The sequence below is a fragment of the Panthera onca genome, chromosome F2, assembly GCF_046562875.1.
Source record: "Panthera onca isolate mPanOnc1 chromosome F2, mPanOnc1 haplotype 2, whole genome shotgun sequence".
NCBI classification, from domain to species: Eukaryota; Metazoa; Chordata; class Mammalia; order Carnivora; family Felidae; genus Panthera; species Panthera onca.
Window position 1 is genome coordinate 43,773,135 of NC_138356.1, and position 25,893 is coordinate 43,799,027.

General features: G+C 38.3%; 1 protein-coding gene across 7 annotated transcripts in view; it reads left to right on the forward strand.

Moving 5' to 3' along the window:
- CPQ (carboxypeptidase Q) overlaps window positions 1–25,893 on the forward strand; it is a 548,491-nt gene that overhangs the window by 363,409 nt on the left and 159,189 nt on the right. For all 7 annotated transcript variants that reach the window (XM_060610970.3, XM_078441665.2, XM_060610974.3 and 4 more), the window contains exon 7: window positions 13,178–13,379. In XM_060610970.3, the coding sequence (XP_060466953.2) occupies window positions 13,178–13,379 (202 nt within the window). The remainder of the gene's footprint in view (window positions 1–13,177; window positions 13,380–25,893) is intronic.

Below are 25,893 nucleotides of genomic sequence, written 5' to 3' on the forward strand. Positions count from 1 at the left end.
GTGTAAAATGAATTACCAGAGCCCTTTCTGGTGATGTATGATGAAGTTTGCATGTGGACAAGCAATGATAACTAATTAATATATGGCACGATTTGTTGTTTGCTTGGTATTTGGGAAGTATCTTATGGAATGTGTCAATAGCAAGATGCCTTCTCATTTCCAAAAAATGTTAAAATAGGAGAAAAATGTGATTATTACAATGGGGGAAATCAGCGTTTATCTATTGGATTTTATAGTGCCGAATTGGAGACACAAAAACATCAGAAAAGTAGTATTGAAATAGCTTACTGGCTTCTGATCTACCTGAGATAGTCCAGTTTCCACCCATTGTCCTGCCATCATTATTGATCTTTCATCGCAAAGGCATCCTAGCTTGAGTGATAATTTATACGGCTATTCTACTTATAGGACACTGTTGTTGGTGACAATAACAGTAATAAGTCTCAAGAGAATTGAAAGTTTGATATATAGTATATCTTAGAATGCATGTAATAAATTCATGTAATGTTCAGAAAAGCCCTATTAGAGAGGTCTTTCCTTTGTTGAAGAGGATATGAAACTCACTGAGATTAAATGGCCTGCCAAGAACATACAGCTAGTATGTGAGAGTACCAGGACTGCAGTGCAGATGTCCAGGGCAAATAAATTCTAGTGAGCTTAATAATCATAATAATAGCAATAGGAATCATCATCATCATCATCATCATCATCATCATCATCATCTTAATAATAAAGCTACCATTTATCCAACAGAGGTTGGTGACAACTGTTTGTTCCATGGAGCACTTTGGCAGTCTGGTGAAGCCTATGGACATCTTCTCAAATATTTTTTAGTGCATAAATGAAATGTATAATATTATAAGGATATGAATTTTATCAGCACAGTTATCAAAAAGTTAAAACTATGATATGGCCATGTTTTTTAAAAATGTATAAAATAAGATCTTACAGTATTATCTAATTATTACTGTAATCCCAAAGTAGTGATGAACATAAAGATTATTTTGAGATTTCTACAAGTCTAATGTGATATGAAAGTACCTGTGATTTCTATTGGCAACAAGGTGACAGTTTCTGCTAACTAGTGTGGTTTGTTACTTTCATTCATAATTGCAGGAAATTCTAAATTTCAGTTGGAGGTTAATGAAACTAAAGATGCAATTTTTTCCCATTTAAGTTCATAGACTACCTCCAAATTTATGAACCCGCCAAATTTGCCAGATTATGAACTCCTACCTTAGAATAAACCTGCAAAATAGCTGTTATCACCCCTGTTTTACAAATGACTACTCTGAAGCCGAGAGTAATTAAATGGTTTGCCTAAGATCTCTCACCTAACAACCAGGAAATGTGTCAAGTGACATTTTAGTGTCTGTATTCACCTCCTCCAGTTCCCCAGTGGCAACCACCATTGAAGTGGGGATTATAGTATCCATCCCACTTTGAGACTGACAACACCCGCAGGACTGTTATCCTGATCACATGTATCTGCTTCAAAAACCAGTGATACCCTGATCAAGATTGCAGATATCCAAAGAGAAATTTGAGGTGAGGGCTGTGCACCTGACTGCTTTCATTCAACTTGCCTTTTCTCATGCTCAGGCTTCCCAACGTGGTCCTCAGGTGGCTTCCCAGAATGATAATTATTTCCAACATATTTGGTGCTATTTCTACCGTAGCTATTTTCCTCTTCTACCTTTAGGTGATTACTGGGGCTGCTTATTACTATTCTCACATGAGGAAAATTGTTTTTCTATACCTCCCTTAGCTCAATACAGGTACCTATTTGGATACTTTTCTGTGATCACTATAATTCCTTAGCCTCCTTTTATCTAAACTATACCTATTAAATTTTCTTAACTCTTCTCAAAGCTAAATTGCCTCATCTGTTTATGATTTTCCTTCATTTTGTCTGAATACTTAAAAACTTACAAAGTATGCAAAGCAATTGTTAAAGCTCTAAGTAGTCCCAGGATGCATTTATTAGTTTCTATAATTGAGTCTTACTGATTACACCGTCTGTTATTATCCTTATGTTGTACTAAAGCATACCAAACCTTAAGGATTCCTTTAAAAAATATTTAATATTTGAGGGGCACGTGGGTGGCTCAGTTGGTTAAACATCTGACCCTTGATTTTGGCTCAGGCCATGATCTCGCAGTTCATGAAATCAAACCCTGCATCAGGCTCTGTGCTGACAGTGTGGAGCCTGCTTGGGATTCTCTCTCTCCCCCTCTCTCTGTCCCTCCCCTGTTGCACTCTCTCTCTTCCTCTTTCTCTCTCTCTCAAAATAAATAAATAAACATTTAAAAGTCAATAAAAATTATTTCGCATTTGAAGAATGCTATTTAAATACCCACTTGGTGATTCAGTTGTTTTTCCTCATCCTCTGCTCCTGCTATGAATGATGGCCATTTTATTCTAGTGAGTCTTGAGTGTTGAGGGTTCTCATCTTTGGTGGTCAAATGATGATGACGTAGGGTCTGCTAGAGATGTATTCAGCCCTTTTTCACTTGAGAAGGAAACAGCTTTTGCTGCATGGCTTCCAGGGTAAGAGTAGCTTATTATTCCATTATTGAAGGAGCCTGAGAAGTTTCACTCGTATTTAATGCCATTTTATATTGCTGTCGCTCTAGATAGCCTTCCTAGATGTATTTATTTGTGGCATTTATAATGAATCTTGTAAAAAATTTGTATATTTTTAAGAGCTTTATAAAATAGTCACTACAGATTCAGCTTACAACTTTAGTTGTTGAACCTGTGCTTGCTTGTGAAGGTTAAAAAAAGAAAAGAACAGAATCTGAAAAACTGCTGTTGCCTTATCACCAACACTAGCAGCCACATCATCATCATCATCTTCACCACCACCACTGTCACCCATAATAGCATCTAGTTATGGGTTTGCAGAGTTTGCAGGTACATATACATACACACGTGTGCGTTTTTAAACACATAAATACATATATTTAGTCATTCACTCAGCACATGTTGACTGAGAACCTTCTAAATTCCGGGTACCACTTTAAACTCTGCCCTCATCTTGCCTCCATTCCAGGCATCAGGACTGATAACAAACTGGAGAAAGAGGTAAAGTGGTATGTTAGATGAAGGGGACAGCTGAGGAGTAAACTAAGATAAGGAACAGAGACAGGGTATGTGGGGAGGAAGTGGTCTGAGTTTGTGTTGCGGGAGAGCCAGGAAGTCTTCATCAAGATGGTCACGTCTGAGTAAAGATCTGAAGAAGACAAAGAACTGAGCTATGTGGATATGTTTATATTTATTCTTTTAGAGATTGCCTAAGTTCTACTTCTGTCTTCTCTCCACTTCTCTCTTAGAAAGCTACATGTCTGAGTGACTAGTTTCACTTAGCATAATACCCGCCAGTTCCATCCACGTAGTTGCAAATGGCAAGATTTCATTCTTTTTGATTGCCAAGTAATACTCCAATGTATATATACACCACATCTTCTTTATCCATTCATCCATCGATGGACATTGGGGCTCTTTCCATACAAAAAAGACAAAAAATCATATGACTTCACTCATTTGAGGACTTTAAGAAACAAAACAGATGAACATAAGGGAAGGGAAACAAAAATAATATAAAAATAGGGAGGGGGACAAGACATAAGAGACTCTTAGAGAACAAACAGAGGGTTGCTGGAGGGGTGGTGGGAGGGGGGAATGGGCTAAATGGGGAAGGGGCACTAAGGAATCTACTCCTGAAATCATTGTTGCACTATATGCTAAATAATTTGGATGTAAATTTTAAAAAATAAAAAATAAATAAAATAAATAAAATAAATAAAATTAAAAACAAAGAAAGCTACATGTCTGGACAACATTATTTGGATACTTACAACAGTATCATTTCTTCATTTACTCATTTGACGAGTATCATCAAATGCCACTTGGCAGGCCCTGGAGGTGCAGTAATGAACTAACAAGATCCCTGTTCTAACAGGAGCACTTCAGCTGAGGGGCTTTGCTCAGGCCAAACATCACCTCCTCTCCCAGGCTCTCCCCAATGTTTTCCAGTAGTTACCCTCCCTTATTTGTGCATGTCTCTTTCCTAAAACTCAACACATTTTTAATATCACAGCCTGTTATTGCCTCTGCTGGGAAACTCTGCCCTCTTACAAGGAAGCAAGCCTATTTTGTCATCTTTATATACAAATAAATTGTATTTGTATATACAAATAAATAGATTGGCAATATGGTCTATTACTAAATCTGGGAAACATTTGTGAGATAAAGGGGGCACTGTTAATAATCATGCCAAGACAAAGGATATAATCTGTGACTGCCAAGGGCAAACATGGATGTATGGTCACCCTATGCTCTGTTACTATCTCAGTAACTGTTGAATAAATACAGTTTGCTCCTGAGCAAACACCTTTACTGAAATATGACTTAATATTTTCCTTTTTGCTTTAATTGAGGATCAATATATAGGAAATGATGTTCGGAAAAGTGTTTCTGCCTCTTTTGTAAAACTGTTATTGGAGACTCTGTTATTTTCTTCAATGTTCCTCATATAAAGAGACACATAATAATAACTCTTAGAATTGAACGGTGGAAAAATTGTTGCTTTTTTCAAGGAGCTGGTGGTATGCTTTCTTTTCCTAGATAATGAGAGCTCTGTAATACATCAATCTTCCCTCTTACCCTGGCAGCTTAAGCTAGGGCTAAATTGTATCCTCAAATTGCGGTTAGGGTATCATGTCAGGTTTCCTGGTTGTGACTTTCTTTTTCCTCTGACATTTATTGAGCACCCACTATGTGCTGAGCTCTGTTATGTAAGTTGGAAATATAACAGAGATCCACACAGATTTGGTATTTGCTTTCATGGCATTTTCTTGGTTCTTGAGAGTTTGGATACTTTTTAAAAATATGGCATTAGGCCCTTTTCTTATAAGAAGTCTTGAATCCTTTCTGGAGAAGGTAGGTATAAAAATACAAATCAAATCAAGATCAGTAACCCAGCATATTAGATGGGAGTGTGGCGTTTTAGGCAGGGAAGGCAAGAGGAGAGGTAGAGCATGAAGTCACTTGAGTAGACCAAGAGCCCTAAAGCTCATATTTGCATATTATTGTGGGTTTGTGTGTGTGTGTGGGGGGGGGGTGAGGTTTCAGACCCAATATTGTGCTTTTGAGGAAAAAAAACGGCATGCTTACAAAAACAAAATTACTTCTAAAACTGTATTTAACATCTTTACTAACATTAGTAAAGACTGCTTGATCAAAGAAAGCATATGAGAGTATTGTCATAATCCAAAAATACTGTGCTTGTCTACAGGCTGTAGAGAAAGTAGACTTAACTATTGTGTTTTAATATGATATCCCCCAGCATTGAATGAATATTTGAGTTCTAGAATATAGAGTAGTCTGTGTTTGCAGGACAAGAAAATAAGTACTATATTTTTTAAAACAAATAACCTGTCCACTTATAGAAGGTGAAGTCGGCTGTTGGTCTTAGAGGAAGGCTTAAAGAAGCCGCTGTAGTCTTCCCAGTCAGGAGAAAGGGATTAGAAGTCAACAGGAAAGCACCGTTTTGGCTGGTAAAACACCATCATCAAAAACAAGAAACATGTCTTTGTGTTTATTTAGCAGGTAACAGTGTTGAGTAAGGAAGGTCAACTGAAGGATGGCTACCTCATTTAGGCAGTTCAGTTATTCTGTTTGGGCCTGGGGAAGAGGAGGAGTGTGATGGGTACAAGAGGAAACGCTGATGGGGAGATGCCATGAGAAGCAGGGGTTGAGAAGGATAGAGAGAAGGTGGAGAAGGCTGCTTTCACAGACCTGGCTGTATTGGAGACTTCTCTTCTGCACCTGCATATTGAAGTGTATATGCAACTGGTAGCACGAAACACCTGACCGATGTATTGTTTTAAAAGAATCAAAATGGTGGAGATCTCGAGTCCCACCGATTCTGAGTATTGATTATGTTGCTTTGACATGCAGGAATAAAATTTAAAACTGAGATTGACATTAGCTTGCCATGTAAGCTTTTTTTTTTAAGTCTATCTACCAAATACTCTAGATAACGCATTCTTTTTATTCCTAAAGGAAATGTGAATATAGTCAGTTACATTTCCTCTTATGATATAAATAAAATTCCTATTTCTTTTAGCCTATGTTTATGCCATATTTTCAGCCTTCTCTGCTCACTATTGTTACCATAGTGACATTTATGGAGGGATCATGTGTTTTCAGTAAGTTTAAAGGCTATCTATGGACTTTAACCACCTCAAGAGGAGAATTCACTGAGATCTAGAGTGCTTTGGATGACATTGTAAAAATTGGATTGCCTGAAAACACGGGTTTGTCTCACAACAGAAGCCTTCTGTGCATACATAGAGAATGATAGGGCTGGAAAGGGATCCTCAGAAGCCATTTATTCTGTACCGTCTCCAGGCGGAATGGCAGCTGAACCACAATAGGTGTCTGCACTTTTAGTAGTAACGTAACTTACCCTAGACTGCCCGTTCCCCCAGCCAGTTTATCTGTCAAATAGAAATAACCTATGGCCTTCCACTTTGTCATCATCCCTTTCCTGGCTCTCCCTTGGGTACTCAAGGATGTTCAAAACTGAATACTGGTGACCACAGACATAAAAGGCTGAACTTCAGGGTAGACCTGACCAGAAAGTAAAACCTATTCTTGGCTTTGCACAGCAGGGAGAAATTGCTTTACCTATTATTCAGTCATGACAGCTGTTTGAGCTGGAGCTCTGTGAAGAAACCACTGCTCCACTCCGTGAACTGGGAATTCCAAGGTCACTGGCATGGCTGGAAAGGATGATTGCAGCAACTCAGCCCACGGTATCATAAGACGATGTGCTTCTGAGAACTTGTTTTGAGCCTTCCACTGACCAAACAGCATCACCACCATCATTTATAAAATACTAACATTTATGGTGCAGGAAAGTGATACTGAGACATACTGGTCTGTGCCAGGGTGAAGTTTACTTCTTTGAAGATTGAATTGGGGAGGCTACATGATTAATTTGAATAATTAGAGGAGTCTCTTTACTTCTTCATTTGATCTTGGGATTGCAGTGCCACTTTAGGTAAAAACCAAAGATACGTCACCTACATCATGAGAAAATAAAAGCTTTTAAACAAAGAAGAAGCCACTCTGACTGGTGTGAGGTGGTACCTCAGTGTGGTTTTGATTTGTATTTTCCTAATGATGAGTGATGTTGAGCATCCTTTCATGTGTCTGTTGGCCATCTGGATGTCTTCTTTGGAAAAGTGTCTATTCATGTCTTCTGCCCATTTCTTCACTGGATTATTTGCTTTTTGGGTGTGGAGTTTGGTAAGTTCTTTATAGATTTTGGATACTAACCCTTTATCTGATATGTCATTTGCAAATATCTTCTCCCATTCTGTCAGTTGCCTTTTAGTTTTGTTGATTGTTTCTTTTGCTGTGCAGAAGCTTTTTACCTTCATAAGGTCCCAATAGTTCATTTTTGCTTTTATTTCCCTTGCCTTCGGAGACATGTCGAGTAAGAAGTTGCTGTGGCTGACGTCGAAGAGATTGTTGCCTGTTTTCTCCTCTAGGGTTTTGATGGTTTCTTGTCTCACATTTAGGTCTTTCATCCATTTTGAGTTTATTTTTGTGTATGGTGTAAGAAAATGGTCCGTTTCGTTCTTCTACATGTTGCTGTCCAGTTCTCCCAGTACCATTTGCTAAAGAGACTGTCTTTTTTCCATTAGATAGTCTTTCCTGCTTTGTCAAAGATTAGTTGGCCATACATTTGTGGGTCCAATTCTGGGTTCTCTATTCTATTCCATTGGTCTATGTCTCTGTTTTTGTGCCAATACCATACTGTCTTGATGGTTACAGCTTTGTAGTAGAAGCTAAAGTCAAATATTGTGATGCCTCCTGCTTTGGTTTTCTTTTTCAACATTACTTTGGCTATTCAGGGTCTTTTGTGGTTCCATACAAATTTTAGGATTATTTGTTCTAGCTCTGAGAAGAATGCTGGAGTAATTTTAATTGGAATGTAATTTAAGTATAGATTGCTTTGGTTAGTATTGACATTTTAACAATATTTGTTCTTCCAATCCATGAGCATGGAATGTTTTTCCATTGGCAAGGATGTGGAGAAACGGGAACCTTCTGGCACTGTTGGTGGGAATGCAAACTGGTGCAGCCACTCTGGAAAACAGTGTGGAGGTTCCTCAAAAAATTAAAAATAGAATTACCCTACAACCCAGCAATAGCACTACTAGGAATTTATCCAACGGATATAAAAGTGCTGATTCATAGGGGCACATGTACCCCAATGTTTACAGCAGCGCTTTCAACAATAGCCAAATTATGGTAAGAGCCCAAATGTCTATCAACTGATGAATGGATAAAGAAGATGTGGTTTATATATACAATGGAATACTACTTGGCAATGAGAAAGAATGAAATCTTGCCATTTGCAACAATGTGGATGGAACTGGAGGGTATTATGCTAAGTGAAATAAGTCAGTCAAAAACAGAAATCATATGTTTTCACTCATATGTGGAATTTGAGAAACTTAACAGAAGACCATGGGGAAAGGGGAGGGGAAAAAATAGTTTCAAACAGAGAGGGAGACAAACCATAAGAGACTTTTAAATACAGAGAACAAACAGGGTTGGTGGGGGGTGCCGGGGAGAAGGGAAAATGGGTGATGGGTATTGAGGACCTCACTTGTTGGGGTGAGCATTGGGTGTTGTATGTAAGCAATGAATCATGGGAATCTACTCCCAAGAGCACACTGTATACACTGTGTGTTAGCTAACTGGACAATAAATTATATTAAAAAAATAAAATTAAAAAACAAAGAAAGAAGAAAGCCAAATTTGAGGGGAGAGGAGATGTTGTTGAACTTGAATCTATATTTCTGAAGAAGAATCGCCTGGAATTTTATAAAAGCAAAGAACACAAACATCATCTTTGTGTTTATATTAGGGAGTAAGCATTTTAAAGCGTGCAGTATGTATTTTAAACGTTTTTTTCTTTTTAATCTTTCATTGCACCTAAAGAATGCTAATAGTTACCAAATTGTTCTTTGGCAGAGTAACCTGGTCCTCTCAGAAAAGAAAAAAGAAAGGAAGTGTGATAGGATGTGATTGTAGCACAAGACAAAATTATGGGTCCTCAACCCTGAGCAGATATTACCTAATCCAATGATGCCAAACTAAGTTACCCGGGAGCATCTTCCTTCATTGCGTTATGTACATTACACAGCAATGAACAACAGTTTCCATGGCTCCTAATAATGAGACTTTTCTCTTTATTACGAGAGCAAAGTGGGGGCTTACAGATAATATCTGAGCTTATCTTTGAGCTGCTCAGCCTCCTCATCTACGTGCCACAGCTTCTCTCAACTGGTGCTGGTTATCTCAGGAATAAAGTTTTCAGTCTCTAGAAACGGATTTCTTCCTACAGCCTGAAAACAGAAGGACAAAGATCTTGTTATGTGCACTAAGATGGTTGAGTGGAACGAGCATGACTCCTGGCCTGTCACTAACTGTGATCAGCTTTTCAAATCCACATGGAGTGCATTCCCAGCAACTCGTGGCGTAGTGAGGAACACGGATGTTTGTAATGACGCATTCCCGAGAAGCAGCAGTTCTAACGGCCCAGTGACCTAGCTTACTCATTCCAGTTTCTTTGTGCAGAGACCTTTTATTTTCCCGAGTCCTTCGCCATGTGCTAACAATTAGACAGTGACTCCATAAATGAATGCCATGGATGGTGGGTGATGTGTTTTCTTAGTTCTTTATTGAAAACATATGGAGATGTTTATATATAAATAGAAAACAATAGAATGCTGCCATCATGTTAGCAGCAGCTAATAAAATTCTACATGAATAGAAATTAAACATGTCTCTACCTACGCCAGAATTCTGGTTTACTGACATCTGAATATCCTGTGTAATTCAGCTTGAAAAGATGTTTTATTATTTTAGGCTTTTTATTCCTAGTTGGGAGGAAATTGTGGGGCAAGACTTGTTTGCTTTTTGGGGATTTTTGTTTTGTTTAGTTTAGTTTTTGTTTTGTTTGCTCTTTCCTTTGCTTAATCAAATTACTTTATTAGCAGGGATGATAAATTCTGCCCAAGCAGACCTTTTATTATGATCATGAAAAATAACTTTAAACTCTGCATTTGTTTAACTACAGTCCCTGTATTTTTAAATTAAAACCGAGGACTTGTGGCCTGACACTTGGGAGAAAGCTTCAGCAGACAGGGTGGTGGAGGGTGGAGAGCTTTGGAAAGCAGACCTCTGCATCTGAATTCTGGCTGCTCCACTGACTGACAGGGTAACCTTGGAAAAGTTAGGTAATGTTACTAAACCTCCATTGCTTCCTCTGTGAAATGAGAACTACAGTACCGCTTGTCTCACAGAATGGTTGTGAGAATTACCTGGCATAAGCTGGAAAGCATTTCCTACAATATCTGGTAATAGGCAGCCCTGAAAAATGCCACCTGTCATCTTTGTAACAGCTAACTGAATGGTTTATGGGGAGACCATCCTTGAAAGTTTGAGAAGTATAGATGCTCAGTAGTAAGACCAGTGAGGACAACCTTATTAAGTGCAAATTCTGCACCAGGCTTCACCATGAACTCTTTCTTACAACTCCATGAACTGGCTGCCATTGTCATGCCCATTTCACAGAGGAAGAAACTGAGAGGTTACATAGACGGCATGAAGTCACACAGCCAATGACTGATTTCATCTGAGAATTGAACCCAGTCTGAGTAATTCCAAAGCCCATACTCTTTTATCTCTCTGCTAAGCTGGCTGCCTCACATACCGTTAAAAACTTCATTATATACATTATTTCTTTATGTTCCTAGCAACATCCTGTGACATTGTACAGGGGCATTCACAAACTGTGGAGTCCCTGTCCCTAGGACGTCTGTTCATTTGCAGCCGAATCAGAGGGCCAAGAAGTTCTTAATGCACATTTTGTGAAGAGCTCTGGCAAGTTCAACTCACGCAGCCACTCTCACTGTGATCCACGAAGGTCTTACCTTTGAAGGTGCTCAAAGCTCCACGTGCACTGGCTCATTATTCAAGCTTTGAAAAAGAGCATTTCTCCCACCCTACCGATGGAGAAGCCAGAAGCCAAGATGACAAGACTTGGGGACAGAGAGAAAAAGCCAGTGACCCCCTTGGTAGTCCAGCATGGAATAGAATAGTGTGGGTCCAGGGCTGTGTCGCCTCACCAGGCTGCTCCATAGTGTTGGGTCTCACAGCCAAACTGCTGCCTAGCCCCACTTTAACCTAAATAGTGCGACACTAGGAGCACTCTGTCTAATTTTCTTGTTGGAAGGATGGGATCTGCCTGTAGTGTGGGAACCCTCACATATAAGATTATCCGATTATGTTTTCATTTACAGATTATTGTGATGTTTCTATTCTCTTTTTTACAGAGGGTAGAGTTTGGGGTAAGAAGTAGCAGGACATATGAGGGGAGAAGGTTAGGACTGCCAAATAACATGTCAACTTGCTGACCTAGCATCAGTGTGCTAGCTAAACAAGCCCTGAATGTGAGACATTAATGCAAATATTGTGCATATTATTAACTCTAATGATGCTGCTGTTGTGCAGTAGCCACAGCTGAAAGCTGAGATGACACATTTGATTATAAGTGCCTCAGGTCCTTCTCTGAAAATCACCATGAAGACAGAAACCTCCTAGAAACGAGAGTGGAAACGTGAGAAGACTTCTGCTTTGTTAACTTTATCAATCATTAGCAACAAAGCATGTTGCTAATCCCACGGGCCACCCCATTCAGTCCTATAATTGCCTGCAAGACCCTCCTTTAGAATCCACCATTCCTGTTCTTGCCCTTGTAACAATAGTACACTTCCATGGCAAGTTAGGAGATCATCGTAAAAAGGAATCTGTTCTAGAAAAAAAAAACATGCAGCCCTCAGACTGTTATGTAAGTGAGAAATCATTCTAATTCAGAACAAGCCTTACTTATCACTCCATCCTATGCTAGTGATGGCAGTGTGGAGTCCTGGGAAGTGTAGGATTCCAGACTCAGCTCTACCATTTGCAACTGTGTGACGTTGAGCAAATCACTTGACCTCTATAATCCTCATTTCCTTTTCTGTAAAACAGCATCAACCTTATAAAGCTGCTTTGTCTACTTTATGGGTTATAGGAGCAGATAAAAGGAGATTGCAAATGTGAAACCTCTCTGGAAGCCCTGTGCAAATGTTATTAATTGACTTTTACTGGGTGAGTATTAAGGAATGGTTAGCGGTGCCATCCAAGGATAGCGTGGGAATAACTCAACCAGGTAGTTGTTGGTAGTAGACCAGTCTTGGAGAAGTGAATGGCTCCTGAGAAACAGAAGGTCAGGCTAGTTTTTAGGTCCTTAAACTTGTGAGTCTTAGGGCTGTGTGGCAATTTAGTTGTGCAACCTGGCAGCAGCGTCTTATATTCTAAGCCCTTGCAGTGACAATACAGCCTACACGAAACCACTGTGGGCTTTCTTAGCAGACTTTATTTGGAAAGAGCTTACAAACTAGTGGCCTGACACAGTTGCCAGGGTTTCAAGTGCTCTGGTTGTACACCAGAGAGAGCAGTGCTTCATGTGTTGTCCTATTAGCTCCCTCTCTGGGGATTCAACAAATGGAACAACAACATCAGAAATCCAAGACAGACCTGTCGGTTTGATGCCTTTAAGCTTCAGCAGAACTCACAATTAAAATAAGATCAAATACTCATTTAGAGGAAAGAAAAACGGAGAAATAGGTCCGCAGGGCATACCTTCTTTCGTCTGAGCATGACTCACACTATCTGGAGGTACCTACCATGTAGGAGGAATCGTATCCTGGTACACACTAGGCATTTAAGAAAATTGGTGGAAAGACTATTATTGCTAGCAGAAACAATTGAGTACCTTCAATATTAAGCCTTATATTTCCTTTCATTATATTTTTTAATCCTTCCAAGTCAACTTGTGTTTGGCAAATCCCAAGATGAGTAATTGTACATCTCAGAGCACTTAACTAACATGCAGACCAGACCCGAGGTCAGGCAGAGAAGCGTGTGTTTTGGTAAGAACTGCCGAGGAGATAAAGCATTTGATTATTATTGTTTGATAGTTCCCAAGGAGAAAGCACAGAGGCAACAGATAACGAATCAAACACTTTTCTCTTCTGTTTAGGCAAATATTTCCAACTACAGCCTGGTGATGGAGTCTGATCTGGGAACCTTCTTACCCTCTGGGCTGCAATTCACTGGGAGCGAAAAGGCCAAGACCATCGTGGAGGAGGTCATGAGCCTGCTGCAGCCTGTCAACATCACACAGGTCTTTAGGGCTGGAGAAGGGACAGACATTAACTTCTGGATCCAAGCTGGAGTGCCTGGTAAGACCAAACGATGAAGTTGGTGTTCCTTAGGTTCTGCTACTGATTTAAAATAAAATTGCTATTCAAACATGCCACAGAGGATACTGATAGGCCAGTTAATACACGGAAACTCTAAGCTTTGTCCATAATCTGATGACTTCCAGACTTGGAATAATAATACTCATTTGTATTTTTTTTCTAAATTATAAGTTCCTCACTCCCAGAAATTCTGCTTTACTGATTCCTGGATAGCACCTACAAATATGTTTTTTTTTTTTTTTTTTTGGTTATTTTTTAAAACAGGTATCTAAATGGTGATCTCATGACCAAAATTTGAGAAATCGAGTACAAAGCAATTATTACTACTAATATGCTTCTAATTCTAGCTCTGTGATAGGAAATCTTTGCTGACCCAAATAATTCCCTACCCAAATACCATGGAATCTGAAATTTTACCAGTAGAGCTTTATTTTTTGAGGGTAGGGTACTTCCTACTCATCTTTTTTTCTTAATGAAAACTCTTGGACATAAACTAATCTCACATGATCAGTGATTTATCAGGTTGATATTTTTAAGACAAGTCCTGGGGAAGGATAAACTTACAGAATAGGAGTTGGCCTCAAGAGGTCACAGAACTAGAACGTGAAACAGTCTTCGTATACTACTTCTCAAATTTGCCCTAGACTGGCCATGGGAAAAGGTTATTGATGAGATGAACTGAAGTTGTTCCCTCCTTATATCCATAATCAAAAACATTGTTAAAGGGGCGCCTGGGTGGCTCAGTCGGTTAAGTGGCCGACTTCAGCTCAGGTCATGATCTCGCGGTCTGTGAGTTCAAGCCCCGCATCGGGCTCTGTGCTGACAGCTCAGAGCCTGGAGCCTGTTTCAGATTCTGTGTCTCCCTCTCTCTGACCCTCCCCCGTTCATGCTGTCTCTCCCTGTCTCAAAAATAATAAACGTTAAAAAAAATTGTTTAAAAAAAAAAAACATTGTTAAAGGATCTGTTTGTATTATGCCATTCAGTAGTTTTAACGTTACTGTTTCCAGAACTATTTCTGTTGCTACAGAGCATTCATAGGTGCAAAATAGATTTCACCAATAGCATGCTGCATGGATTTAAGATTTTTAAAAAGCTTATCCTTAAGATATTGTATATTTTTAAAGCATATTTTAAGTTTGAAGGTTTATAATAATCTTTCATAACTAAAAATAGAAGGAGCTTTCCTTTATTCTAATACGAGGACCTAGATTCTGTTTCATGGCATGTGTACATTTTAACCATATTTTGAAATATCATTTGCATTGATGGGGCTGTGCATCATCTGGACAGATCTGAGACTCCTCACATTTCTGTCAGTTCTAATTATGATCAAGGTCTAAGGGAAGGCAATTTGCCCTTTTAAGCTATATGGAATAATTTGTTTGAATTTTAGATTTTTCCCAAGGCTTAACTTTTTTCATAGGGATGTTCTCAAAAATTGAGAAAGCCTGAGTAAGTTTGTGGGGTGGTAAATGTGAGGAAAAGACTGACAGACTGTGGGTGAATTGAAGTGGAGACCGGGGGTGTGTGGAGGGCCGGGGAGGAGCTGAAACCAAAACCAGAAGTAGAACAAAGAAACTTGTAAAATCTCTGCTCCCAGGGTCGCTTGCTTTCGTTGCACTGGGTAATTGAGAATTTGCTCTAGCTTTATTCCCTCCATGTAGATGTTCATAAGAATGGTTCTGTTTGCAATTAACAGGTTGGTTTGATTGTCTTCACAAAGGTAAGGAGGCCTTTTCCTCTTGCCAACGTGAGGTCAGATTTGATCACCAACTAATGGAGTGGAGTGGGGAATTTGAGCTCCATTATGGTTTCTTGAGAATTAATGCAAGTTACAATTTCTTGAGCTCTTGTTACTGATCAGGCACTCTATGAGGCTTTTGTAGACACTCTTTTTTATCCATACAACCATGCTAAGGGGAACCATACAGTCATCCCTATTTTGCAATTAAAGAATCAGATTCAGAGGGACTAAATAACTTAGCCAAGGCTATCCTGCTCTTAAGGGCAAAAGTTATCCTGAGACCAGGCCACTTTGTTTTCAAGGCTGGTGGCCCTTTTCCCACAATGTGCAGCAACACAGGGGAGTCTGGAATGCTGAGATGGCCTTCCAAATCTATGGCAGTGTCTGAAATGTTTGTCTTACTCAGCTCTTACTTATGCAAAGGATTTCAGTTCATTCCTGCTCTAGAAAATTTTACCCCTGGGGAAAGGAGTTTGTTATTGTAAATAACTACTTATTTCTTCTAACATTCTTTTTTCCACTCCCCTCTCTACCTCGGTGGATCAGGAAGGCTTATAAAACGTCAGTGGTTCATTTAGACTGCAGCTAATGTTTCCTGGAATTCTTTTTAATTTCCTTCAGAATACTGTAAGATGGAACCAAATTATTTCTGTCTTCCCCTATTACCATTAAGCTATCTTTTGATATTTCAAATTTGGTCTATTTCTGGAAGAAATGATGGAACTGCTTATATTGTGTCTCTTTTTACCTACTGAAAATTCTGGAATTTTAGAAAAAGATGAAGAACCATAGTTAATCAGAAAAAGAAATAAAAATATGCCAGCTGTATGTATACCCTCTATTCATGAAAACCTGGCAAGTTACAGTAACTTAAACCTAAAGATGGTATTTGAAATATTAATTATGATTTAAATAACTGCTCACCTAACTTTTGAAAAATTAATGAGAAATAATGTCCCAAACACCATCTTTCTTCTTTCTCTTTTTCTTTTCTTTGCTCCACTGACTCAATAAGTATTTATTGAGCCCCTACCATGTCCTATGCCTATCAAATTTCTGTAGTCTGATGGCGGGCCCCATTTTTTTTCATGTTCCTTGTGTACTCAATAGTGAAATACTAATTAAGAACACAGATAGAATTAAAATTCAACATGATTTTCATTAATTATAGAAGCCAAGTAAATTGATTGATGAAAGAAAGGTTCATCTTTGGAGAAGAGAGATGCTGTCCTTCATCCATCTATATGATATCCATAATGGACATAATAACTATCAACATAAAGATAAGGCTTTGGAGGGAGGAAGTTTGTTTTTTTAAAGTATCTTAGATGTGTTTTCCACATAAACTGACTATTCTAGATATTTTTACACTCCAACCTACTCCCATTGCTACTTCCTTCTGTACTCCTTCCTATTCTTCCCTTCCAAATCCTAGATGCTCTTTAAGGTTCACTCTGTTTTCATCAGTATCAATGAATCCTTCCGCAACAGCCCATGGCACTCTATTGCTTTTCTAAATTTCCAAAATACTTTTGTGTCCCACAATCTGGCATTTGAATTACACACTAATATTGTTCTTGGATTACTAGGAGTACCCAGTGATCAATTCTTTGAAGTTAAAGTCAATGGTTTCTACTTTTCTTCTTCTGTAGTTCTTAGCTTAATTTTGGGAAACATTTAAACTCTTGTAAATCTGACATGAGAGGAGAAAACAAAACCACAGAAACAATTATTTTCTCAACACGCTTCGGGTCCCTCATCTTAAGACTGTGGAGAAAATGAAGGATGCTGAGAAAAGAGATATAAAGGTAGAAAAAATAGTAGAAGATTGGCATAAATTAGGGAGGCTACAACAGTTAGGATTATTTCCCTTAAAGGAATAAAGACTGAAAGGAAATGCTGAATAATATCTTCTAGTCTTTAATGATTATCATACATTAATGGTAAATAGTTCTCTGACTCTTTCAAACACAACACAAGAGCATGGCTTAGAGTGGTCTAAGAGAGATTTTGGTTAGTCTCTATTCAAAAACTCTAGAGAGCAGAGAGACTTCCCATCTTAATTTTTTTTTACCTGATTCTCTAATTACAAGCTCCAGGTTAGAACAAGAGGAGTCTATTTCATTCGGAATATGTCAGTAATGAGATATAATCCACATTTTCCAAATGTCCTTGCATGCATCCTTCTCAGACATCTTCTTTCTTTAGAAACTCTTCTATGAAATATACATTAATGAAAAAATTAGATACTCTCTTAATGTGACCTGAGGGAGTGAGCCTACCCTATTCCATACCTACCAATAAGAGTTTCCTCTGCTTCAAACTCTGAGTCAACCTTTTTCTAATATTGTTGGCATGTGGTAGACAGTGTGCTGGAAAGAATTAGAGTGTGTTTTCTGGCTTTATAGTGTCTAACTGCATGGGCTGTCTTAGGCAAATGATGTCATTTTTCTCAGCCACGCTCATTTTTTTTATATTTTTTAAATTGAAGTATAGCTGACACATGTTGCATTGGTTTTAGGTGCACAACATAGTGATTTAACAAGTCTATATGTTATGCTGTACTCACCACAATGTAGCTACCACCACAATCTGTCACCGTACAATCCTATTATAATACCATTGACTATATTTCCTATGCTTTGCCTTTCATCTCCATGATTTACTCATTCCATAACTGGAAGCCTGTTCCTCCCACTCCCCTTCACTCATTTTGCTCATCCCTCCAGCGCCCTTCCCTCTGGCAACTACATTTGTTCTCTGTATTTATAGGTCTGTTTCTGCTTTGTTTCTTCATTTGCTTTGTTTTCTAGATTTCACATATAAATGAAACCATATGATATTTGTCTTTCTTTATCTGATTTATTTCATTTAGCATAATACCCTCTAGGTTCATACATGTTGTTATGAATGGCAATATCTCATTCTTTTTTGTGGCTGGATAATATTACATTCATGTATATACACATATATATACACATATATATACACACACATACATATATACACACATATATATACACATATACACATACACATATACATATATACACGTACACACGTACATATATCACATCTTCCTATTCCATTCATCTATTGATGGGCACTTAGGTTGCATCCATATCTTGACTATTATATATAATGCTGCAATAAACATAAGGGTACATATATCTTTTTGAATTCATGTTTTAGTTTTCTTTGGGTAAACACCCAGAAACAGAGTTACTGGATCATGTGGTATTTCTATTTTTACTTTTTTGAGAAAACTCCGTACTGTTTTCCACAGTGGTTGCACCAATCTACATTCTCACCAAAAGTGCACATCCTCATCCACACTTTTTCCCCCATATCCTCCTCAACACTTGTTATTTCTTGTCCTTTTAATACTAGCCATTCTGAAAGGTGTAAGGTGATGTCTCATTGTGGTTTTGATGTGCTTTTCCCTGATGATTAGTGATGCTGAGCATCTTTTTGTATCCGTTGGCCATCTGTATGTCTGTACTCATTTATTATTAAGCATTCTTACTAGTTATCTACTGTATGGCACTAGGGAATCAGTAGTAAAGAAGATAGATAAGATCTGTGCTCTCACAAACTATACATTCTATTGAGTGAGACTTGGTTATCTTATATGCAAAACAAGTATGGTAACCACCAAGCCACAATATGTACTCCTCCTCCTCTGTCCCCTATCTCACTGACTGGCACTACCATCCAGAAACCACAGAGTCATCATCCATTACATACAACAGAATGGTCTCCAAGTCCCACTTACTCTGAATTTCATTTGTTTCTTAAACCTGTTCACTTCTCTCCACCACACAGACCTGTCTCATCAGTATTCACTGAGTTTCCTATGGCAGCTTCCTACTAACACCCCAGCCTGCGTTCTTAGACCCCTTCCATCTAATTGTCTCACTGCTTCCAAAATGAACATTCTAAATTGAAAATCAATCTATTAGTTGGGTTGCTTTTCCTTGAAAAATAAAACAGAAGAAAAGAGAATTTTAAATTCACTTAAAAAGAGCTCGGGAATGAGTGGTTATACAACACTTGATTTAGTCCACTACCACATCAAGGACCTTGGTTCTTTACATCTTTCAATTTTGCCTTCCTCAGCATGTTGACTTTTGTCTTCAGACTAGTCCCCCCCCACCCCATGTTCCCAAGATAGCTGCAGTTGCTCTAAGCAACAAATTCTCACACGCTGTGCAACAGTGGAAGAGAGAATGTCCATAATGGATATCTCTTTTTAATCGTGAGGCAATCTCACCCAGAAGCCGCAAAGCAGATTTTTTCCGTAGTCTCATTGGCCAAAATTGTAAAACATGCCTGTGGCTAAATTAGGCAGAGGCGATGGAGTGGAATTACCAACACTGGTTTATTTTGATCAAATTTTACTTTCTGGGCCTAGAGTGGGGCCCAGTCACCACTGAAAATGTGGCCTCCTGATATACAAGAAAAATTGGGATTCCTTAGAAAGAAGATGAGGATTTCCTCTGGTAAGCAACTAAGAAAAGCTGCAATATCTGTTTGTCTCTGCTTCTTGCTTAAAATCTTTCAACATCTCCCCGTTGTCTTCAGAGTATAATCTTTACCTAGCATGGAATTCAAGGTGTTTCTTGTTCCACTCTCTGGTGTGCGGCCACCACACCAGCCATGTCTGGTGTCATGGCTCCCCACCCGTTTCTGTTAATCTCCTGTACAAATCTCATTCCCCGAAGTTCCTGGTATACCTGTGCTCTCCCATTTCCTTGCCATTGGACCCAGTTGGTTTTGTTTTCTTCAGCAGCTAACTCCTATTCATCTATGGTTCAGCAACTTGTTCTCCTCTCACAAGCCTTCTTTACTCCTACTGATCTGGACAAGTGTACCTTGGGTATGCCCCCATAATGCCCTCTCCTTGCGGTGTTTACTCTTTTCACCGTAAGGTGATTGATTGTGAGTTCCTCAGAGTTCCAAGTACCTGAGAAGTGCCTGGCCCTCGACAAAGTGTCCATGAATCAAATGCTGAGTAGGTAGGGTTTAGGTTTGTAGAAAGAGTAGGATAATGTGAAAGAGGTTTATAAACTCTAATGCCATAACTATAAGCTGTGATTACTTTAGGGACAGCTTTGCTTCATTGAGCTGTCCTCTTTCTTCACATATTGTATTGTTTTTAAAATCACAATTTCTTTCATCATTTTATGATTAAAAAGTTCAGACTCCATATTGAAGTACCAAATATGCAGAATACTCAGAATTTCACATATTTTCCATCTTGTTTGTTTCTAATACCTCATATGACATTAAACAGAACTAAACAAAACTTTCCATTTCTACATTTCCAAAGGCCTCTCTTCTAATATGTTCCAAGAAAGGAGAAGGTCAGGACACAAGCAGGAATGGTAATGTAAAATAAATTGAAGGTCCAACCTCTGAACCCAGGACTTGTACGTCTCCTAGTCCCCAGATGGAGTAGTCCAACACTGCATCTCTATGCCCCTTTCTGTTCCTGATTAAGAGATTCCTCCTTTGTGGTGGAAACGCTCTCTGCCAATAATGTCTAGAGAGATCATTCCTGGTTGGTGAGCAGACCTCGCCCCACTGGGTACATGAAAAGAGCAATCTCTGGTTTGTGACTCTAGCCTTCATTTAAACAGGTGGGCAGTTTCATTCCATCCTCAGGCATGTCTCAAGTGTAAACCAGGTGCTCTAGACACGTAGGACAGACATGAAAAAGATTTAGTACGTCTCTGCTCTTGTAGAGTTTACATTGTAGGAGGTGGGGGAGGGAAAGAGGAAGGAGAAGAGGCAGACTACAACAAAGAAATCAAGAATGAGAAGAAATATTAGAAAGAGAGAAGGGTAACACAGGCAATTATAGCAGGTGGCTGCCTCTTATCTCCAGCTCAAGTGAGTCAGAGCTCTTGCTTTAATAGTCCATGACTGCTATATGCTAGATAGATATGTATACCATCCACATCAATAGTACACTATTGGAAATTGCTCATCAAAATAACTAATAATAGTTTTCCCCCTTGCAGTTGACCTGCTTCAACTCCACAGAAGCCATTGAGTATTTTGACCAAAGCAGACCTGGCTCATGCCTCTGGTATGACTGACTACAGCGTAGGGGCAGAACAAGGCATTTTTTACACTATTGGGCAGCTAGTCACACACTGCTTTATGAAGTCTCTTCTGTTGTTACCTGGAACTGTTTTTAAAGCACATATTTTCACTTTAAAGTTAATATACTTTGTATTTTATCTTCTTAACTGAATCAAGGACCAAGAGAGTATTTCATTCATACTTATATACCCACAATACTCACTATTACCTGGCACATGATAGATATACAGCAAATGGTTGCTGATTAGATGTATCGATTTGGAGAGAAACACAAGAAAAGCTACATCACAGTAAAAGGAAGCTTTTGGTATAGCACCAAGATAAATACTACATGCAGAATAACTGTAGGAGCTCATAAGATGGGAGACAGGAAAGACCTGGAAAAGGAGAGCTTACGTTGGCTATTGAAGACTATCTAGTATCAGAATGGACAGAAAGGGTAGAGAAGGGCAGTTCTGGTGACAGAAATAGTATGAACAAAAGCAGGTGTCCCCACTGGGAATGGTTAGGGGAATAACGTCACTGAGCAGAGGATTCATCTTGGAGAGCAGTGGGTGGTAAGAACAGTTGAGTATCTCTGGGCCAGATGAAGAAGAGGCATAAATTTCGGGTAGAAAACTCTTGTAGCTGATACAAAGTCACCAGAAATCTTCAGCAAAAGAGGGAGTTGACGAGAACAGTGTTTTAGAAGGGAGTCCATAAAGTTCATACCAGTGGATACCCCATCACAGTCAGGCAGGAGACTCAGTGAGAGGACTGGGAGTGAGAAGGCAGATTGAGGAATTGCAAAGACAATTGCTGTAGAAAATCAGAGGAAAACATGAAATTATTCCTCCACTTTCTGCATTATAATGACTCTCAAAACACTATGACTTAAATTTCTCTCTCAGCTGTTTTCCATGCCTTCCAACAATGTAGCCTAGAAAAATTTCATTTCTCTAATTGCCCCTATCAGGGTCTCAAGGTTAGTTCTTCTGGATTCCCCATCCTATGCATTTGAATTTCTGTCAGTTTCACCTAATACTTTACAGATACTCAAATTAACTTCTTATGTAACACTTCATTCAACAGGTAGCTATATTATAAATAAATTATGGAGGATACAAAAATAAGAGGAGACCCCTTTTCTCTAGGAGTTCACCAGCAAAGACTGACTGTGAGTTAGTTTACTTAATAATCACAAAAATAAGGAGGAACACTTCATCATGGAAAACTAAATAAAGCTACATTGAAAGTTTCTGAGGAAAAAACCCTTAAAATTATATGAAGGCCAGTAGAGTCGAAGGAAGTAGGACCTCAAAATATGTATCCTCCTTGCCAGCTACATAAACTTTGTATATCCCTACTTTAAGTGTTAGATTGTAAAATTCAGAATGGCCTGGCATACAAGATTATTTTAAATTATGAATTTAAAAATTTATTACAGAAAATTTCAAGTGGATACAAAAGTAGAATAATTAGTGAATCCCCATGTATTCATCACTTCAGGAATTCTTCATTCGTGGGCAATTATATTTCATCCATACCCTAATCACTCTCCTACACAGAGATTATTTTGAAGCAAATGCCCACCTTTATATTATTTCATTTGTAAATATTTTAATTTGTATCTCTAAAAGGTAAGGACTCGTGTGTGTGTGTGTGTGTGTGTGTGTGTGTGTGTGTGTGTAACTACAATCTATTATTCCTCCTAAAAATATTTTACAATCATTTCTTAATATCATACTAAACATAGGGCCAGATTTCAAATGTTTTCAATTGTGTCCAAACTGTTTCCCCCGTCCACAGTTTTCTTTGTTAAACCAGGATTCGAATAAGGTTTAAACAATGTAATCAGTTGATGTGGTTGGTATCTCTTAAGTCTTTTTTAATCCATAGGTTTTACCTTCATCTTTCTTCTTTCTTGCTGCTTGTTTGTTACAGAAACCAAGTAATTTGTCCCTTGGGATTTCTTTATAGTCTGGATTTAGCTAATTCCATTCCCATGGAACCATTTAACATGTTTTCACTCTCCCATATGTTTCCTGTGAATTGGTGGTTGAAGCTAGAGGCTTCATCTGATGCAAGTTTGATTTTTCTTTACTTTTTTTTTTTTTTTTTGGCAAGAATACTTCTTAGGTGCTGCTTTTTACTTCCATCAGGAGTAGTATATACTTGCCTCTCTTTTTTTGATGTTAACAGTCATTGAAGGTTATTTCATTGGGGTTGCAAATGGTAATTTTGATTATTAGTTGAAACAATTCTATAAAAAAGAGCTTTCCCCTTATTGACTGTCTGATCACCCTTAGGTACTTTCATTTAATAAAGGTAAGATAAATATTTCATTCTTTCCCTTTACTTACCTATTTTAAAATGTACTAGTTGGTTCCTTAGTATCCTCCAAAAATAACTAATTGGATTATTTTTTGCTATTGCTGTTTACTATTAGATTTAAAAATATAGATGTGCTTCATTCTGTTGCAGTATGTTTATTTTATGCTCAAATTATCCTATCTCTGGCCAGTGAGAGCCTTTTAAAGCTGGTCCCTGAGTCCTTTTGACATGACTCTTGTAGTTATTGATAGTGTTCTAGCTTTGTGATGTGACAAAATGTTCCAGACCATCTTGTATATTTCCTTCCCCAGATCTGGAATTAGCTATTTCTCCAAAGAGCCCAGTTTCTTCTAGTATGTCATGGTATTTAGAGGCCACAGTCTGAACATTAAGTGTGCTTATTGCTAGTGACTTGGTCAATGTTTCTAGGTCATTTCAGTGGATAGAACTAGGAAATATGTATATTTTTCCTCTAAGAAAAAGTATATTATGAAGTATATTTCCAATTAAATCTCAGGATTACAAAGTTGTACCTTACCTCATTGATGTTATATCTGCATTTCCTTTTCCCTTGCCAAAATTCCTGGTTCTTAATGCAACAACATAGCCACTCATTTGCCTTATCCCACAACACACACATAGTAGTTTCAGAATAACAATACCACACAACCAGTAACAGCATGATTATTGAAAGCAGTTTGTTTATTATAGGATTATTTGTCTTTAGTATGTATATTCCTCTAGAGATATACAAATTTCTGTTAACCTACAATACAAATTACCCTTAATGTGATATCATTGCCGTTTTTCATATTTTTGTCTTAAAACCCAAAACTACTAATTTTCAAAATGTTTAAATGCCTATTTATAATTTTTCTTTATAAATCAAAAAAGAGGTTACAGATAGGAATGATTATGAGACTTATTAAAATAATTACCTTGAGTGTCATCATTGAATTCTCAGGATATACTACTGCGTACTCTTTCTTCTTAGACCTGACTCAGACAGTTTCACAATTTTATTCATTCATTCGTTCATTCATTCATTCAAGAGATACCTAATAAATATTATATGACATTCAGACAAGAGGAATAAAGAGGGAATTTAACATGTATTGAGTGTCTGCTATGTCTCAAGTGTTATTCTAGCTGTTTTACATACATTATCTCAAAATTTTATAAGAATCTTTTGAAGTATACATTATTATTCTGTAACCAATTTTCAGATGAGACAGTTGGGGCTCAAGGGGCTTCCTTTGTCCAAAGTAACAGAGCTGTTAAGTGGAAAAACCAGAATTAGTATATCGGTCCATTTTATTCCAATGTCATATATAAGGTACACTCCCTATCCTCAAGGAGTTACTGGAGGGTTTAGACACAGGAAGAACAAAGTACAATAGAAGTTCAGGCAAAAGAAGAATTAAATTGTGAGGGGCATCACAGAAGAGGTGACAATTTGCCTGAATCTCAAGAAAAAATAGAGTTTTGTTGGATAGAGAAGGAGTACATTCCACATGAAATGATGGAAATAACAAAATTGCATAGGTTAAAACACGCAATGGATTCTTGAAAGGATGAATAGTCTGGTTTGGCTGGAGTTTATTTTAATATAGGGAAATAAACTAAAGCTGAAAAGGTGCCTAGGACCCCAGCTGGGACCTGAATGCCAGTCTGAGGATTTAGGACAGCCAGAAGTGAGGCATGATAGAGCTCAATCCCAGCCATTGGGTAGGTTCCATCTAACCCACATCTTCCTCCTTTCGGAGACTCAAGGCAAAACCTAGCTTCATAGATCACACACCTAACAGATTGGTCTGCCTGTCTTCTAGCAGTTTCTTGCTAAAGCTGAAATTATTTTTTATGTTTTGCTGCTTGAAGTTTTGCCAAATTAAACCTTCTAGTTAGACATAGAGTAGTCCCACGAAACATTACACAGTGGTCGACACTGGTTGCACTGGAATTCTCAGTGTCAACAATGAAGTCTGACTGTAATTGGATATATTTGGAGTCAAATAAGCCTTAGAGTACTGTGATAGCTCATCAATTTCTTATAAAAAATCTGCTAAAGTATATTTATCAATTTGATTACTTTAATAAGTATGGGATTATGGAAGCAACAGAAAAAATATCATAATGCAAGAGATTTGGGTAATGGGACACCTTGGTGGCTGTCAGTTGAGCCTCCAACTCTTGATTTCAACTCTTGACTCCAGGGTCATGGGATTGAGCTCTGTGTCCAACTTCACAATGAGCACGGAGCCTGCTTAGGATTCTCTCTCCCTCTGCCCCTCCCTCACTCTCGTGCACATGCTCTCTCACTCTCT